We start from the raw sequence: 18559 nt of genomic DNA, 5'->3' as shown, positions 1-18559 counted from the left end.
GAGCGGTAAAATCGCTGACCACTGGTAGTTCGGTCCGAGGTTCGAATCCCGCGAACGGGCTGGCTGCATGGGCGTTTTCGTGGTTTTCCCATGTGTAACGTGTATACGAGCCAGTTTCCCTTAGAAAGTCCTCCCCGAAGGCATCCATCCTCTTAGGCAGATAGCCCTCGAGGCTTTGCCATAATCACACACACACACTCTTTTTGATACTAAATTCCTCTCCACACATACACAGAACTTCTCAATGTGCTCTCGAAAGTGCATTTAGGAATATTCTTCGATTCACTTACGGTTTCTTAAATATTTTTAAAATGGCTGTTTTTAAAGTTCTGGCATTTGAAAGCTAGTTGCTTTGTCACGCGAAAAACAAAACTTTGATGTTTCTGCCTTTGAATCCGTAATACATCCATGATACCGCATAAGAGGAAACAAAAATGTGTTCACAGTTTTCCTTTGTGCAGATGATATTTTTAAACAAAACTCAACCTGCTGAGTAACTGCTGAGTGTTAGTAAACACTGCCAACCCATGTCCTTTTCCAGCTTACTTTAAAAGTCTCTGAAAAACATTGAAACAAAAATTGGAGGCGCCGGGTATCGATCCCGGTACCTCTCGCATGCTAAGCGAGCGCTCTACCATCTGAGCTACGCCCCCCGACATGGAGCTTATCATTTAAAGGTTTCAAATGATAGAAAACTCAAACTGGTCTGACGTCCATATTGAAAATGAGGTCAATATCATACCGAGCAGGTGTGCCACTACTGCGGGAGGAAAGCAAGCAATTTAAGTCGCCGTTTTTTCCACAAGAATTCCAGTTCCGCTTTTAACGGTTTGATCCGTTCTCCGAAACCGTTCAGCGTGAGTTCGGTCGTCAATATCATTGACGTAGCTGCAGCTCAGCCTTTACAAAATTTCATTTTAGATTCGAAGTTAACTGCAGCTTGTTGATAATACGCTCTAAATTTAAATTTCAACATTCGCCAATTCATAACAGCACAGTCATCCTTCCTTATTCGCGGAGATCAAATTCTTTCAGTGCTTCGCGAAGGATGAGATTATAAAGAGATACAAAACGATAGATTCCATACAATAACTGTATGTTACAATTAAACTAATTCTATAAATATATTAAACGATGCTTAAGACATCAGTAACGTAAAAATATATACAACATTGTTTTCTCTTTGTTTTACCCCAAAGGAGCAATTTGACCAGAAGAGCTATTAATTTCGTTTTGTCACATTGTAGCGTTTCACTATAAAAGGGATTTCACTTTTCAAATTATTGCCACCAAATATTATCACACTGAATTATGTTTAAAGAAATTAATTAATGAAGAATCTGTATGTATGTTTCTGGCACTGTGGAAAAACAATGGTACCTAGAGACATCAAATTCTGAATAATGTAGTCCTCCGCTCGAATATGGGCATCTGGAAGCCCAGATTTAGAATTTGGAATTTGTTTTATTACCTATTTCCTATTTTGTAAAACTTTAATGAGTATTTGCTTAATAAACTACACGATTTCAAAGCGAGCAATGGCAGCACAGTACTGTTAAAAAACAAACACTTTTATATTCAGAGCGCCAGATTGTGTGTAGGAAATTCTAAAGGCATGCTCATTATAAATTATTTTGCGATATTATTGTTTGATAAATTTTATGGTTTAAGTGCGAAGAAGATGATATTTAACAAATAAAGTTAAAGCACAAAACATTAAAAAAAGCGTCTTTAGGCGTAATATAAAATCTTTCAGACCTTTTTACTTCCTTGTACGAAGTAAAAAGGAAGTATTGTAATCGCGAAAAGTTTCAGGCAGCATATTTCACGAAAATATCTATTTGCACAGCTATCGAATGCAAATGTTTTTGCGTGATATCTGTACGTAAGGAAATAATAATACTCTTTTCCTCCGAAAAAATTATAAAACTGCTTTAAAATGAATTCTGAAGAGAATTTTTCGTGGCGTCTGTACAAACGTATGTACGTACGTATCCCGCATAACTCAAAAGCGAGTAGCCTCAGAACGTTTATATTTTGTATATAGGACTGCTATAACATGTAGATATGCACCTCGTATTTTGGTTGCAATCGGCCGCACCAAACGTATATAAATATATTTATATATATATCCACTCTGTTACCCGGCTCAGTGATCTCAGTTTCTTTACTCTTATATGTTTGTAAATTGTACATTTTTTGCTTTAAAAAATGATTGAATAAATGTTGTTTTTATCTTCCGGTTAAGGTTTTTATGCCTTTAGTAAATCTCTATGCAATATTTTTAGAATTACCAACAATTTTAAAGTTGTTTAAGTGCCGCTAAGCCTAATCCTTTTCTTGATGGCGGCCATTGTTTGTTTACATTTGAAACAGCAGACTAGTGGATTTGTTGCCAATTTAGAGAAACGTAGCTTCGCAACAACAAAGATAACGCCTTCATTTATTATTGCCAATTAAATCATGCTTAATCCTTTCTGGAATTTTTTCGAGGAAATAAGCGTTTGAGATTTACTTCGTAATTTTTAATATAGATATTTTGAGTTTTTATGTATTTTTGCCTTCTCGCAAAGGGAGAACTGAATTACTTGAATGAGAAATACTCAATCGTCTGTGAAAAACTGTTTCTTTTTTGTGTTGTTTGCTTAATTTCTTTTATACATCGTTCTAGCTTTATTATAGTATTTGAATAGAACATGTGGCAACGATTAGATAATTCTATTCTTTAAATAATATAAATTTTGTGCATTATGAGTTATATGAACGAATATAATACTGTGAAATGAATCTAGCGCTAGAGTGTCGCTATGGTAAACAAATACTATAGTGAATTTTAAAGAATGCATTTATTCTATTGTGGTTTATGCGCTGTCGGCGAAGTAGATTTAATTCAATCCAATAAGTTTAAATTAAATGCAAGGTAAAATGTGTATAATTTAATATTCCGTACAAGGAAGTCATGTGGTGTACACATCAGATTTTTTTCTAAAAGCTTTCAGATTTTCTAAAGGCTTTCACATTTTTTTTCCTCCAAAGAGGAGAAGCGCTTTTAAGGACGATATCAGTCCCTCCCAAATAAAAACATCTCAGTTTATTTTTTAGACCTAAAAGGACGTTCGTTCCGAGTGGGATATTAGTCACGAAACAGCATTTTGCATTCAATCACTATAAACAACTGTATCACTTTTCAAATTGTTGCCAGCAAATATTATCGTTCTGTATTTTATTTAAAGAAATTAAATAATGATGGATGATCTGTTTGAATATATGCATTTTTCTCGCATTGTGAAAAACAACGGTATCTACAACCATTCAATTTTAAATAACCTAGTCTTCCACCCGAGCATGGGCACCTGTAAGCTCAAATTTTGAATTTCGATTTGTTTTATTACCCATTTCATATTTCATTAACTAACTAACTAAGATTTATACACGCTCCGTCAACTTAACGACACTGCGCGGTTGGTATTACCCAAATCAATCCCCCGATATTAGGCACGGGGCGGGCATCTCAGCAAAATGCCACCTTGGAGATGGTTCGTACACACCAACTGAGGTCTCGGTGCCCACATCACCAGGAACGACAGCTTCAAAAATATCTCCACCTACAATGCAGGCCACCCGCTACACTGGTCAACCCAGACCTCCGTCCCAGCGATTAGAGACCATGATGGGGTGGGCTGAATGCCTGGAGCTATGACTGGTCGTCAATGGTGCTACCCGCCAGTACTACACGGGCTACCCCTCCCTCCAGGCCTTACACGGAATACCAAGGACAGCGGTGACTGGACGATCAACGGCCCAGGCGCTATTTGGCTGCCGATGCCCTAGTTACGGGAATTTACGCCCCCGACCCGTGAAGATTGGAGATAGGCCCCACCCCACGGATCATCGGGAACCGCCAGGCTCATAAATATTATACCCCGTGGCCGAGACTACCTAGGTACAGATCCTAGCCAGTAGCTTCTCGGAGTTCTCTACGTTCACCCCCGGGGGGGTGCATATTTCATTAAGCTTAACAAATTTTTAGTAACAGACTGAACGATTTCAAAGCGGGCAGTGGCAACACAGTACGGAAGAAAACATTTTTATCTCCAGCACCTGAGACACCTGAGACTGTATATTAGAAATTCTAAAGATGTGCTGTTTTTAAATATTTTGTGAGTTTGCTGTAGAATCGAATTATATGTGGCGTAAGCGCCAAGAACGGGATATTTAATAAACAAAGTTAACGCGTAAAACGTTAATAATAAAAAGTAAAGTTTTGTAAATATTGATATGATGAACTGAGAAAAAGACTGGGAAAAAAAAACAGAAAATGCATGCCAACAGTTAACGCTGCACTGGGAGTTCTAAACGTATATTGCTATGCTGCTTTTAAACATTTTGCAGTTTTTGTGTTGTATTGTATATGGGCTAAGTAAAAAAATAATTATGCCTAATAATTGAGGTAAAAGTCAAAAAAAAACTGAGTGTAACAGCACACTGGTAGACTGCCAGCTCAGCGAGAACGTAAAAAACCTTAACAAACTTCTTTGGGCGACCGTTAAAATCTGAAACCTTTAATTTGCTTGAATTATCTTTTGGAGTTTCGCGGATAAAAGCTCAGAATAATTTAGTGTTTACTTTAAAAAATCTAATAAATAATAATTTGTAGCTTGAACCCTTTTCATTATTATGCTTATGGTGCTTTATGGTGACCACTTGAAAAGTTAGATTTTATATAATCAAAAGCTATTCAACTACGAATGCTGAAACAGTGTTCATATTTTTTTCCATAATTTGTTGAACTTCATAATTTATCAACGAGGTAGAAAGAGATAGTATTGAAAGAGAAGTTTTTGATGGTTTAATTAGACTGCGTCCCCTCCACTGAAGGCCACATTAGTAGTTGCAATTCTACTATAGTAGTTTGTCTTATTTATCGTAGCCAATCGTTTTTATCACGCCGATATAGCTTGGAGCTAACTTGCGCGTTATTTATTTCTGTGTAGCCTTTGGCTAGCTTAGCTTTAATTTGCATTTTTATCATTTTGAGTTACGTCATAAATGCTTCCTGATTTGTGTGCACAAGAATTGCCTTCTGTTCAATTATTTTGAGTTCTAAACAAAAGGGTCTTTTACACCCTTCTGTTTCATCTTTAGACAGAGCAATAAGTCGTTTATGCGTCTGTTCAAGGATCTGCAACTGCAGCCACTTGTTATAGTTAGAGGTACATTCCCTACAAGTGTTTAAAAAAATTAAAACCCATAGCTATTTCAGATACCTTGAATAAGAATAGCCTGCCTTTAAGAAGAAAAGCCGTATATATATATATAATGAAAGTGCTTATGTAGGAAACAGAAGTGCTTATGTAGGAAACAGAAGTGCTTATGTAGGAAACAGAAGTGCTTATGTAGGAAACCGGGACGTAGAAACGCAGAAATACTAATGACGAAGTACATAGATGGCATGTTGAAGAGGAAAAAATTTGATGGCTTAGAATGCTGAAAAGCCCAATCCACAACGAACAGGAAACTAGCAACCGATGCAGATAAAATCTTCCTTTATTTCAATAAACAGGTTGCGACCACGAAGAACTCGGCACATTATTTGTACCACACTGTTTCAAAATTGTAACACTTCTGATAACTTTACAGTAAAAAGGCAACAGCAGACAAGAGTCCAGCAAGGCCGAAGAGTAGCGAGCGAGTGCGTTATGTTCAGAAAGAAATCCTAATTCAGACCGAGTTAGTTTTGGTTCTCAATGCATTTTGATTGGACCAATGAGTTCTGCTGTAAAATTATTATTGGATGTTTGAGTTTGAGTTCCATTTACATCATCAGAATTATGTAATAGTCTTATGTCACGCATCCGTCTCGAAATGGCGCACGGTAAAGAGGGATTGCTGTTTCTGCAATAGAGATGGGAAATTAATTTACGCTGCTAATTTAAATTATAATTTATCTTTTTTACGCATTCTTTATTTGTCTTACGTACTCGGCTGCCAGTTTTCTGCATCGGCATTTCAGCATTCTGAGCCATCAAAATTCTTGTGCTACATTCCAGATTCAACCTTCTGCGTTCTATACCATCAATATGACAAAATCCTTTTTAAATTATATATAGAGAGAGAGAGATGAATATAATAAGATTAAAATTGCTCAGCAGTAAGGCGGCAAAGTTCTCCAAACACCGCATTGTTACATTATGTTAAGCCATTATGCATTCCTTTAACACCAAAATGAATGAATAAGTTATAAATTTTCTTCATAGCTCTAGGTTCGAATCCCAGCGAGGACATTACTCATTTTTCATATCTGCAGCTTCAAAAGCGACTGGGTCCCCTAATCCCCAGTGGCCACTTTAAAAGGGGGGAATTTTCTACCTCCTTTCGGCATGCCTTCTTGGTTTAACGGTAACAAACTCGGCTCGTATTCGAGATGTCTAGGTTCGAGTCCTTGCGAAGGCATTGCTCATTTTTCATGTATCCTGCTTCAAACTAACCTGATGACTCTACAAGTAAAATAGGTCTCCTTCCATCTAAACGACTTAGGTAATTATCTTATTTCTTTGTACGATAACGTATTTCATAGCCGACTTTGAAAATACGAAGTTAAATGCTGTATTTCAAATTAAAACGAGTATTAATCAAGTTTAGCGTATTTCTACTAAAACAGTTTTGTTTCATGAGATATATCATTACTTCTCTTACCGCCATTTCACTTTCAAAGACTTTTCGCTCATGAACTAAGGAACTGTGTCTTCGATTTCACAGGAACGGCAGCGACCACACACGCATGCTACGTTTTCTCTTTTTATAGTCAATTTCTCTTAGGAAATCCCATTATCGAATTATAATGTCCTCCTGTACACGTGTTTTCCCATAATCAATTAACCTAAATTTAATCGCAAACGCCTGAGTGACTGTAGCATAAACAATACTGATTACATGTATAACTTTGTGTGATGAACCAAGCATTGATGCATCGTTCTTATTGCGTCTCTGTGTGTTTTGATCAACCGAACAAGACCTACGATGGTATTGCGTGCTCTTCGGAACAGGAAAAAAATTATTTAAAAAAAAAAAACCCTGAAAGCTTTCAGATTTTATATTACGCCCAAAGGAGCGCTTTTTTAACGTTTTGTGTGTTATCTTTATTTATTAAATATCACGTTCTTTGCACTTAATCCACATAACATTCAATTCAACAGCAGTATCACGAAATATTTAAAAACAACATATCCTTAGAATTTCCAATAGACAGTCTCGAGCGTTGCAGATAAAAATGTTTTTTCCTTTCAGTGTTGCCATTGCTGTCTTTGAAATCGTTGCGTTTGTTAATCAAAAAGTCGTTAAAGTGTTACAAAACAGGAAAAAACTAATAAAACAAATTTGAAATTCAAATTTCAACTGCACATGTTCCCATGTTCGGGTGGAGGATTATGTTATTCAAAATCTGATGTCTCTAGATACCGTCATTTTTCCACAATGCGAAAAACATGCATACATTCATGCAGATTCTTAATTATTTCATTTCTTTAAATATAATACACGGCGATAATATTTAGTGGCAGCAATTTAAAAAGTGTTTCGCCGTTTACAGTGAAACGCCACAAAATGCCGTTTTGAGACTAATAACTTTCTTAGGGTACCGCCCCTTTAGGCTAATAAACGCAGTATTAATACTTTAAAATTAAATGAAGTAGTTAAAATATAGAAATAATAGTCGTAAGTTAATATTTCTATAATGATTCGTAAGGAATTATCGTATTCTCCCTTACGTGCCGTCTTAGTGTAAGTGGTTAACACATTCATCTGGTAAGTGGAAGTTATGTTGTTCTATTCCTAGCCATAACATAGTTCATGTTTTGCACACCAGAAAACCAAACTGTGTAAATTTACATACATTATACAATACTAATAATTTTGCATGGGAGTGTGTCTGAACGCCCTGGGAAACGGTAGAGTTTTGTTTAAAATATATGTTAACCTCATTTTTTGCCTAATTTTAAATTTTACTTCGGCAAATTTTGTTCCAAGTTTATATATGAATATTATGATAAGAATTCGATTACTCATTGTAAAATACTTTGGGGGCATAGGAGTTTGGGTAAACCTACCTGATGAGATATACTACGCACAACTCGTGAGTTGGTTTCGTCTCCTTTAATTTCTCAACGTTTGCAAGTTTCTAGGTAATTCATATGTAAATATAGTTAAATGCATAATAAGCAACAATTGTATGAATTAAAAATATTTAAATGTTCTTAAATACCATGATAATTTAATTAAAACAATGATAACTGCATGTATGGTATCAGTGTATATGGACTATTTGAATGTCGTGGCAACTTCACCCCATTGGCTAGTACAGTTACGTAAGCAACCAATAAACTATAGGCGAGAAACAGACACTTAAGCCGCATATAATAAAGATGTATGGATGAATAATCAAAGTGGTATATCAGAGTGCGGCTTGTACTTAAAAAATTAAAACAGCCATGAATGTTTTGGAACAAAGTATATTTTAACATTTTAACTTAAATTATTGATGGCGCTGCTAGTGTCAAAACAGAATGAGAAAACTAAGATTATGTAGCTCAAACTGAGATTATTGAGTCACTAGGTGTTTTTTGGGGGGAAAGTAGGAGTCATGAAAAATGAGCAATCGCCTAGCTGGAACTAAAAACTGGATCTCTCGAATACGCTGCCGTTACACCACGAAGGCATATTGGAAGTAGGGAGAAAATAACTTATATACCCCCCTTTAAAGGCGACTGGGAGTTAAGGGACCCAATCGCCAACTCCTAGTGGTGACGAATTATTGTCCACAACAGTTTTCAGTTCCGGCACAAAGCCTGTCTAAGTAAAGTCATCAGTTTTTTTTTTTTTTTTTTTTTTTTTTTTTTTTTTTTTTTTTAAAGCAGCAGATGTGAAAAATAAACAATGCCCTCTCGAGGACTCGAAATTGGACCCCTCGAATAGTGATTCATTGCACCTCGAAGGCATGCATTTAAGTGATGACACCCTCGAATGTGCTCCATTGCACCTCGAAGGCATGCTATACACAGCGAAGATGAAATCCGTCCTAGTTCTTTGCCGTACGGAATTGAACATCATTTCTGCGGAAATCAGTTACATTAACATACAAGGCCTATTGTTCAGTACATTTTTTTTTTTTTTTTTTTTTTTTTGTTGTTGTTGTTGTTGTTGTTACAAGATATTTTGAATAGCACAGTATTTCATATGAACACTCTTATAACATAAATCAATACTATATATAAGTGAAATTATATTGTATGTATACACATATATGCATTTGGCAGTGCATTAAATGAATATTGCATTTGGTGTCTAAATAGGTTAAATGTGATACATTTAAGTGATGACAATCAATGTGGAAGAAATATTTTTGCACTACAGAAATATATAGACATTATGCAACATTGTTATTGGTATTTCATGTGTTAGGCTGGCATATTTACCATATTGGAATGAACACTTATATTACGAAAGTTAGATAACTGTATGAACAATGTATTACACCGGATGAGTAAAAATATTTGTATATGTCAAGAAGTTGATTCGATGGAACAAAGATTTTTATAACAAAAGAGTTAAATAACTACATACAGTAAGACCCCGCTTAACGCGGGGGATACGTTCCATCAAAGTAGAGCGCAATGCGAAACAGCGCTAAGCGAGGCTATCTTTACATGTAAATATTGGGGTTAGGGGAAGATGGTTAGGAAATTGGTTAGGTATTAAATTTAAAAAGTATGTTTTTTTAATAAAAATAAAACCAAACATTTATTTCTTAAAGACCAAATTAATACCACATTATTATTTCTTGCAAAAATAAAAACAAAATATAAATAACAAAACGAATATTCTTAAAAAAAAAACAAATAAAATTCTCAGTCAGTCATATTTAGTTAGCCTTCCGCGTTTTCGGTGTTCTGCCTTTTTGTGACAAAAGCATCTAATGTTGTTTGCCTTTTTCTTTTGCGTTGTTCTCTTAAAAGTTCTTCATAAACGGATAGAGCATCTCTAGCACCACGCCTTACTTTTGAGCTCCTGTCAAAATTCGGATCATTTTCAATGAATTGATCCATTATTTCAGTTATGGTAGACAAACTCCTTTTTACAAACGCCATCGAAAGTTCTTTTTGCTCTTCTTCTGAATCACTGCTGTCAACATTTTTGTTTTCTTCTTGTTCAGTTAATTCCTTGAGCTCATCATTAGAAAGACTAGCCGCTGCTTCTTGAATTATTTCTTCGACATCTTCCACATTTACCCCTTCAAAATATGTCTGTACAATACCGCACCAAACAAGAAATACAAGTACACTCTTTCGGATATGTATTTGAAACCTATCGCTGCATAATATTTCGGGGAATCCCCGTATACTGCGAGCGCTTTCGTGGAATCCCCGGGTTGAAATAAAAGAGCGCTAAACCGAAACAGCGCTAAACGAAACAGCGTTAAGCGGGGTCTTACTGTATATGTAAAATAGGTAAATAATATATATATATATATATATATATATATATCAAAGAATTAAATACTTATATTACAGGAGCTGAAACAGTAATTTAGTTATTTGGGGAATGACTGTGATGACAGCTATTCCAGGTTACTGCGTTTTTACAGTGCAGTAGGCAGTGATAGCATGTAGTTTCGATAGAGCAACTTTGTTATTTTGAATATTATTCCACCACGCTGCGCGAAAGATGGAACTTCGCCGTCTAGCGGCATTCAAAGTAATAGTGGTCTCGACTGCCCAATTTCCCACAGTCACAGATGTCTGTGTTGGACAGACCAAACTTATGCAGACAGGCTTTGTACGGTCCATGTCCTGTTAGGAAATGTGACATGCTGCCAGTTTCGCCCTGCAGATCCATGCTTACACTTGGGAGCATTGCATGTGTACGTCGAAGGCATGCTCGAAGGGGTGATAAAATACTTTGTAATGTGACATTTATTTGGTCGTATTTACACGTTAATTACAGTGCTACTAACTCACATCATGAGCTCTCAGTTAGACATTTTCTTTTAAAGGATTCATGTTGTTGATAGTGCAGTTCCGTCTGTTGGTATCTGCGTGAACTAAAATTTATCTTTTATCCAAACAAGTCCACTTTTGTTCAAAGTCTTTAATGTAAACCGCATTCTAATAAGTCATTCTCCGGATTTTGCACAATTTTTAAAAGTTTCCACCTTCATGAATCTCCCTGTATAAATTAATTGTATATATTAACTACAGACACAAAACTATTAGAACAAAGGAACGGTAGCTCAGAATATCTACTAGTCTCAAAACGGCCATTTTGTGGCATTTCACTGTAAACGGCGAATCATTTTTTAAATTGTTATCACTGAATAGTATCACCCTGTATTATATTTAAAGAAATTAAATAACGAAGACTCTGCATGAATTAAAGGATGACGGTACCTAGAGCCTTCAAATTTTGAGCAACGTAATTTTCCATCCGAACATGGGCACCTGGAAGTTGGAATTTTGAATTTGTTTTACTATCTATTTCATATTTTGTAAAACTTTAAGAAATTTTTAATTAACAAACTCAACACTTTCAAAGCGAGCAGTGGCAATACACTGTACGGAATAAAATATTTTTATCTCCAGGGCGCGAGACTGTGTATCGAGAATTCTAAGGATAAGCTCTTTTTAAATAATTTGCAATATTGCTGTTGAATTGAATTTTATGTGATTTAAGTGCGAAGATTGTGATATTTAATAAATAAAGGTAGAACACAAAACCTTGGAAAAACGTGCCTTTAAATGTAATATAAAATCAGAAAACTTCCAGATTTTACCCTCCCCTTTTTTTCACTGTTTGAATCATAGTTCTTAAGCCTGGTAAAGTTCAAATCTTTTGGTTTAAACTAAAGTCTTACCGCTAATTCTTGTTCACGAAATTACAGATTCTGAATAATCTTATGCGATTTGTTCCTCGTTGATAAAAGAAAATGTCTTATTGTGGAACAATATTCAATCTTGATCTGCAGATACTAATATATTCTAACTTTTGCTTATACTTTGCTATAACTTTTGCAGAAGTAGATTGCCTACTTATTTATACCTCTGCCACGACAACTCCTTAAATTTCTTGGAAAAAAAAGCATTCCTTCTTTTTTTAATAAAAAATTAAATAATTTTTTTTAAAAATAGCTTAAAAATCTAATATTTGAAGAGGAATAACAAAGCAATATGTTGTTGTCCTTACGCCTGTAAAACTGGTTTCTTAGCAGATGAGCCAGTAGAGCAGGAAAGTACGTTTTACATATAGCAAAGTAAAATTAAGACATGTTTATCTGTTTATCCCTTAAAGAAATAGTAACCTATAAAACTAAAAAATTATTCAACGTTCAAAAACGAAATATCTTTCATTAAAATAGTTATTTTATAATATTAAGCAACTATTTTATAATGTTTTATTTAACTCGCTCATAGTGTCATGTAACCACGTTTGGAATTCTCTAGGAAAAGCCGTTACAAGATGTCAGCATCCTTCTAGGATTATTTAGACATTAAAATATTGTTTTTAAAAAATCAAGATATATTTCCAAATTATTAACAACCTCATTGAGTAATGGAAGGCATGTAAAGCTGTGTGAAGTGGCTGCACACCTTCAATATTGCTGTTGAATTGAACAATAACGGGATTATTCTGGAAATATGACGTGCCATGTGTTATTTTTTGCTGCATTTCATTTAAATTTATTTCCTCGAATTTCATTAGAGATATATTTCTCATTCAATTAATTGAATTCTCACTTCGACAAAAATAAAAGTCTGAGAATTCTAGTTTATTTGTTAAATGAACATATGCATGAAAGCTCTTTTCAGCATTAAATTAAAAAAATTCTAAATTGTATTTTGAAACACTCCTCCATAATGCATTATCCACAAAGAGTATATGAGCAAAAGTTGACCTCGATAGCTCATCGGGAAATAGTTTAAAAGTCGATGGCAAATTTTAACTACATCGACAAAGTAACTTAGATAGTTTACTGATAAAATTTAGCGAGTACTTAGTTTCGAGAGAGATTTGCAATTCAAACCACATTTGGATTAACGATGCTGTTTGATTCTTCCAATGAGAAATAAACTCGCTAAGAATTTTTAAATTACATAACTTTTGCGCTTTTTAACTTGCAACTTGTCTAAAATTTAATCATGACAGCGAGAGATACGATAAATCTATATTTCAACTCATTAATGGGACCTGTTCGAACAATAAAGAGTTAAAATGTTGTTATAGCTGATGTCAGAATCTTTGTAATATTTTAAATATCTTCTAAAAATAATTAACGGATTTGTCCACTTCGCAAATCTTCAATATTCTATTGTTAAACTGTGTTCCTTGAAGGACCACTGATTAAATCTCCCATCATAAAGGTGCCAAATCTTTTATACTGTTCGCAAGATAGAAATCTTCACAGCGGTGCCCCAGAATAAAGTGTACCGGCACTTTTATCAAAATCGATTTTTAATTGAATAACAGGAAACTTAATAAAAAGGCTGGCAACTCTAGACAAGGAGGATTTACTTTTTCATTAATAATCATAATGAAACTTTATTAATAAGTATTTTATTTCTAGTTTCAATTACGTTTTCTATAGTTACTATAGTAGTTGATTTGTCTTGCATGGAGGCAAATTTAATAATTTTGAATTATTTTTTGTATTTTGAAATAAAATTTTTTTGAAGACATCTTAGTCACCCTTTATTCTTGTCCTTTCAGGTTGAAAATATCTCTTCTTGTCTATCCTATATTGGGGAGCTTGGAGTCTCCATTGAAGGTGTCACTTCCAAAGGTAAGTTAAAACATATACTTCATTTTTTTATTCATAATTCAATAATATTTCCCTCTTTTGACACATTTCTTTTTCTCTTTTGACACATTCCTTTTTTGACACATTTCTTAAACACATTTCTGACGCATTCCCTCTTTTGACACATTTAAGCTAAAGTTATATTTCATGCATACTGATGTCCTTTCGTGATCATCTAAATTTATTTAAAACGTTATAGAGTCATTAGAGTTTTTACTGGGGACGTCAAAAATGTGTACGCCGTCGCCGAGATTCGAACCCCGGACCTCCCGAATACGTGTCAGATGTGCTTGCAGTTACACCACGAAGGCATGCAGAAAAGGAGAAAATACCTTACGTACTCACTGTTTCAAAGGGCGACTAGGGCATGAGGTGACCCAAAAGCCTAATCCCGGTAGTGACGAATTTTTATCCACCACCTTTTAGTTCGGGCGCCACTATTGAGACGATAGTATTTTTGATGCTGAAGTCGTGAAAATGTACATCGACCTCGCCGTGATTCGAACTCCGGACCTCTCCAACACGCGTCGTGTGTGCTTCCAGTTATACAACGAAGGCATAGAGAAAAGAGGAAGAAAATTCTTTATAACGTTAAACTTATAACATTTCTTTATCAAAAAAAAGCGATTATTTGTGTCTGATAATATTGCACACTGAGCAAGCAAAAAAAAAAAAATGCGACAGTTCTGTAATTCCCGTTCTAATGGGCCGATTGACGAAATTCGAATTACATTTTTATGTCTCGAAAGCGCGACTTAAGATATGCATTAGCATTGTTCTAATGTAGCTATTTTGATGCAAAATCGGACTTTTTCTGGAATAACATGCCAATTCTTTTCCATATTTCGCTTTTACGATTCAAATTATGCCACTCTGCCAAGTTTTGTAAAAATCGCGCTAGTAGTTGTAAAAAAATTGCTGTCAAAATTTTAGCTCTTCAATATTAATTTGATATATGTTTATTAATCTATTTTTGTTTATTAAACTTATTTTATTCTTCCTTTTTTATTTCTCAATTTAGGTTCGTTGAAAATTAAATTCGCCCATCTTTTATGATTTATGTTAAAAATTTATATTTTTTAATAATTTTTATAAATTTTTCGAAAATAATTTGAATTATAAGCTATCAAATTTTTACCATCTTTTATTCTTAAAGTCGATGTATTTCTAAGCATACCTGCAAAAATTAGAGTTTTTCAATTCAAAATTTCCGAAGATATATCGTGAATTTATACATTGGCGCCTTTTGAAATTTGGCATATTTGTTGAAATTTGTTAACATCAAATTGTGGCTTAGGCACGTTGCTAAAATTACTTGAAAGTAGAATGACGTGACTTTTTCCCAGGTCATGCAGAATGTAAAAAATGAAAGGAAAATAGGTAGCCATATATCAAGAAGTTCGCCAAGTAAATTCTTGGCGCAAAGTTTAAAAAAAAATGTGCCAAGATAAGTTTTTGAATTTCTGCATAAATTTCGCACCAAATTTTACAAAATTTAATATTAGGCATAAATAGAGTCGTAGAATCGAAATATGGAAAATAATTGGCATGACATTTCAGAAAAAGTGTCAAAATGCCTATATTAGAGCAACGCTTTACATAAATCTAATATATATCCTATGTCGTGCTTTGAAGACATGAAAAACGCAATTTGAATTAGAACGGGATTTATAGAACTGTCCTTTATTATTATTATTAATATTTTATTTTTATTATTATTTTTTCCCTCCGCAGTGTACACTCTGCACATACCAAATGGGAGAGTTCTGTATGTTTTATTCTACTGGGCCGATTGACGAAATTTAATTTGTCGTTATCCTGTCTCGAAATAGATTTTTATATAACATTCTTCTAATAGGTATTTTGACAAGAAATCAGACTTTTTCTGAATGGTATACCGATTTTTCCCTCGTATTTCGATTTCATAACTCAAATTTTGCCTAAATATTCATTTTTTTTTTTTTTTTTTTAATCTCGCGAGAATTTTCCTTGAAATTTAAAAATTTATCTTAGCGCACTTTTTTTCATTTTGGACCGAAAATAATTCACTTAGCGAAATTCTTAAATTTATTCTAATGTATTATTGTTTAAGAGCCCTTTCCCTTTGATTGTGCAAAAGCGGAAGAAAAGGTGCATCGTTCATTCTTTCAAATAGTTTTAACATTTATCATTTCAAATAATTAACATTAAAGTGCGTAAACCGCATTTGGTGTTATTATCTCTTCTAACAATATATCTTTGGAAATTTTGAACAATACATAGCTTCAATGTGATAGTAAGAATTTTAGAAGCTTTTATTAAAAAATCTTTTTCAAAAATTTTAAAAAATACAAATTTTAACAAGTTCTTCATAAGCGATATCCCAAAACACTGGAAGATTGTGAATAAAGAGTAGAATAAAACCAACCTTGATGTATTACGAAAAGGAATTTTATCTTGGAAATCAAGATTTAATATTATGGTTCAACAAAGGGTTGTTTGCATGTAAGTCTTTGCAAAATCGTTACAAAAATGTGTGAACACGCTCTCTAATATTTGATTATTATACTAGTTTAGCATAGAACATCTTGCATTCTTATTGGTGAGTTCTCTTAACTAATCAAGATGCTTATTATAATCTTAAGAACTTACAAATTTAAGATGACTTCTCAACGGCCCCAGACCACAGTACGGAGCTATTCAGTTAACGACATTCTTCAGTTATAAGGTATTTCTCCCGCCTTCTTAGCATGCCTACGTAGTGTAGTGGTCAGCACACTCGACGCGTATTCGAGAAGTTCGTCGTTCGAGTCCCGGGGAGGGCATTGTTCATTTCTTCAGTTTCTGACATCGAAAAAATACCTAATGTCTCTACAGTGGCGCCCGAACTAAAAAGGTGGTGAATGATGATTCTTCACCACTTTCTTTCTTTTCGCCATCGACGGAGCAGCTGGCCCACTGGGTTAGGTGCTTTTCAGCCTGTTCGATCCCGTCGATGGAATTAAAAATAAATATATGAATAAATATAAATAAGGAGCTTAGTACTGTGTCCTCCGGGGATTGGCCCGGAAACGAAGAACACTGAAATAAGGACTAGAACATGGAAAGAGGGTGCATGGTGGGGACTGCTAAAACTAAGCGGAACACTTTTCACTATTATGGTACTTGTTAGGCATACAGTTATGTTAAGAATGTGCTATAATAATCAGGTACAGATGTAAAGATGATCAAATACATTACAAATTGTGGAATACATTAACTGAGTTCTGGATTAATCATAATATTAAATATAATTAAAAACAGCAAAAACAAAGTAAAAACAACAAAACAAAAAACACAAAACATTAAGTAAATTAATATATATACGGAGCGGGCTGCTGACGTCACGGTGTCCAAGGAATGAAGTCATTTCAGGCTGTCCGCAATGCTTTTAGCAGTGGTAGTGCAGTCTCTAATGCAGCTGAGCGCATATTTATTCTTAATTGTGTTCTTGAACCATGCCGGCATATTGATTGCAACTGGTCTTTTTAAATGTGAATTCCCTGTGTGCGAGCAGTCAAACAGATAGTGATCTGGGTCACCAGTACTACCACAAATACATTGGTCACTGTCTCTTTAGCGAAATCTGTGAAGATAGGACATATATGGGCCATGCCCTGTCGGATACTGTGTGAGGTACGAAGAGCTTCTATTTAAATTCTGGTTAGCGTTTGGTTGGAAATCATATAATCTTCTGCCTGTACTGCTTGTCTCCCAGTAGTTTTGCCACTGCTTCATTAGTTTACATTTGAGAGTAGTTTTCAGGTATGAGTGTGGAAGGAGCACACCAATGCTACTCACGTGAGGTTCATTGGCTGCGCCTTTCGCAATCATATCCGCTGCTTCATTTTCTTTAGTTGCCGTATGGGCTGGAACCCATTGTAGATGGGGGCCTCAGACTTGCAGGAATCGAAATTAATGATTCTTCACCAGTATGATTTGACGATTGGGCCCCCTAAAACCTCAGTCGCCCTTTAAAAGGTGGAGTGTATAAGGTCTTTCTCCCGCCTTCTTCTTAGCATGCCTCCGTAGTGTAGTGGTCAGCACGGTCGACGCGTATTCGAGAGGCCAGTGGTTCGAGTCCCGGCGAGGGCATTGCTCATTTTTCATCCCTCCTGCTTTCGAAAAATACCTAATGTCTCTACATAGTGACATCGGTAGCAATAATGATTTCAGCTAAGCATTCCTAAAACACCCATTCATGTTCCATATGATTTTGATCTTCTGTGGGGGTTGTGTCTTAGAGAGGCGATTCCGAATTAATGTCCACAAAAATACTGCTCCCTTTCAGAGGTGGTTACCTCGAGAAGCTTTCATTGTATTTAGAAGGACAGCAAGAGCCCGCTTTACGCGAGGAATACATTCCAGTCAATTTTAGCAGTAAACTAAACAGAGTTAAACGATAATACGTAAATAAGGGGAATAAGAGATATAGAACAAATAAAAATAAAGAACGAATGTAACCAACGGCATTCAGACGACTGCAGCCAAGAGTAATTAAATAATAATCTTTTGCTAGCTATATGAATTCAATAAATAAAAAGAATCTGACAGGTTTCAGGTTTTACAGGTGGCACAAAAGGGTTTGTTAAAGTTTTTTACTCTCTCTCTCTCTGAACTCGCAATCTACTAGTCTACAGTTACACTCACTCAACAGCATTCAATTCAACAGCAATATCACAAAGTAATTTTTAA

At 34.9% G+C, this 18559-nt stretch overlaps 1 protein-coding gene and 1 non-coding gene across 5 annotated transcripts in view; one reads left to right on the top strand and one right to left on the bottom strand.

Annotated features, from left to right (window-relative positions):
* sick (sickie) overlaps positions 1 to 18559 on the top strand; it is a 975074-nt gene that overhangs the window by 308251 nt on the left and 648264 nt on the right. For all 4 annotated transcript variants that reach the window (XM_085808514.1, XM_085808521.1, XM_085808510.1 and 1 more), the window contains exon 4: positions 13756 to 13828. In XM_085808514.1, coding sequence (XP_085664640.1) covers positions 13756 to 13828 — 73 coding nt within the window. The remainder of the gene's footprint in view (positions 1 to 13755; positions 13829 to 18559) is intronic.
* On the bottom strand, positions 581 to 653 carry TRNAA-AGC (transfer RNA alanine (anticodon AGC)). Its single transcript has one exon. It is a non-coding gene; the product is annotated as a tRNA-Ala (tRNA).

The sequence above is a fragment of the Stegodyphus dumicola genome, chromosome 1 (genome assembly GCF_044657685.1).
Source record: "Stegodyphus dumicola isolate Sdum_Otavi_A_Nest chromosome 1, ASM4465768v1".
In the NCBI taxonomy this organism is placed as follows: domain Eukaryota; kingdom Metazoa; phylum Arthropoda; class Arachnida; order Araneae; family Eresidae; genus Stegodyphus; species Stegodyphus dumicola.
Note: the sequence above shows the minus strand (reverse complement) of the source record. Positions and strands in the feature narration are given on the sequence as shown.